Source organism: Marmota marmota, unplaced genomic scaffold, assembly GCF_001458135.2.
Source record: "Marmota marmota marmota unplaced genomic scaffold, marMar, whole genome shotgun sequence".
Lineage (NCBI taxonomy): Eukaryota > Metazoa > Chordata > Mammalia > Rodentia > Sciuridae > Marmota > Marmota marmota.
This window is the reverse complement of record NW_025999968.1, coordinates 50857523-50858700: the sequence shown is the minus strand read 5'-3', so window position 1 is coordinate 50858700 and position 1178 is coordinate 50857523. Positions and strand designations below refer to the sequence as shown.

The following is a 1178-nucleotide window of genomic DNA, read 5'->3' as shown; positions in this document are numbered from 1 at the left end:
TTAGCAAGTGAATCTATAGATGCCAGATCCACAGGCTGGTCTGTAACAAGAAGACTGGTAGCTTCTAGAAAGAAAAGAAATTGGGTTGCAGAAACTGGATCTGTAACCCAGAAAAGGGAAGCCAGAGACACCATAATTCAGGGATCTGAAGCCACTGGATCCACAGCCCAGTGAGTAGCAGCTTCTAGATCCATAGCCCAGGGAGTGGCAGCTGTTGGACCCAAAGCCCAGAGATCCAGCATAGGTCCTCTGGCAGGGCCTGCAGAGTGTGGATGTCCTCTGGCCATAGCAGGAAGGCTGGCAGGGGCTGGACACCACACAGGACGTCTGGCAGCTGGTGGGCTCACAGCAGGTCTCCTGACTGCCCCTGTAGAGAGAGGAGCCCAGCTGGCAGGTGCTGGGATAGCACAGGTCAGTGCTGTAGAACAGGTTGCTGGGGTAGGAAGAGCCACAGGAGCTTGGGAAGTGCAGGGAGCCCCCAAGGGAGCGGGAGGAGAAGTTTCCAGAGCAGCAGCTGGAGGACATGTTGAGAGGAGATGGGAGCTCAGCTGAGTGGAACTGAGAAGATGCTGAGTTTTAATGTCCCCTTCTGGACAGAGGCATTTATATACTCTCTGCAGTAGGTGTGGTACCCAACAGGTCATCTTTTACATATTTGTGTTCCCTCATTCACAAATGTGTAACTCAGTGATCTCTTTGTAATTGCTGTTGCATTTGAATAGTTTTCCTCATAGTGCATTTATGGTGCTATGATTCTGTTGTTACAGGGAAAGCCAAGGAACTATTCCTATGTCAGAAATGCTATGACTGTTTTATATTATTGCCTGTTCCATCTCAGCAAGGGAAGAACTTCCTGCTTCTCTTTTACATGCTTCCTCTTTGTCTACATTTGGCTTTACTGGTGGATGATTTTCTAAGATTAGAGAAAGAGAACATTAATTTTCTTTTGAAATAATAGATCAGTACTCACCTGGATCATTTTCCCATTGTCCATTATTCCTCTGTGGTACTTTATTATGTCGGTCACAAAACAGTATCACACTAAGTACGAAGTCACAGTCTGTCTCTCATTCAATGAAGAGAGCCAGAAAACAGGTAAAACAAAGAGACTAGGAGAAAGACCTTGCCATGTTTTTAGGGACAAGTGGACACCAAAGGTATCCATTGAAACAGCCCCA

At 46.7% G+C, this 1178-nt stretch overlaps 1 protein-coding gene across 1 annotated transcript; it reads right to left on the bottom strand.

Moving 5' to 3' along the window:
• On the bottom strand, window positions 1–570 carry LOC107136250 (keratin-associated protein 13-1-like). Its single transcript, XM_015478433.1, has one exon. It carries the CDS (start codon window positions 523–525, stop codon window positions 1–3), a length of 525 nt encoding a protein of 174 aa, XP_015333919.1. The 5' UTR covers window positions 526–570.
• Between the last annotated feature and the right edge of the window lie 608 nt (window positions 571–1178).

Bases quoted from the DNA above. Each gene is read 5' to 3' on its own strand.
- LOC107136250 (XM_015478433.1), bottom strand. From the start codon at position 525: ATGTCCTCCAGCTGCTGCTCTGGAAACTTCTCCTCCCGCTCCCTTGGG.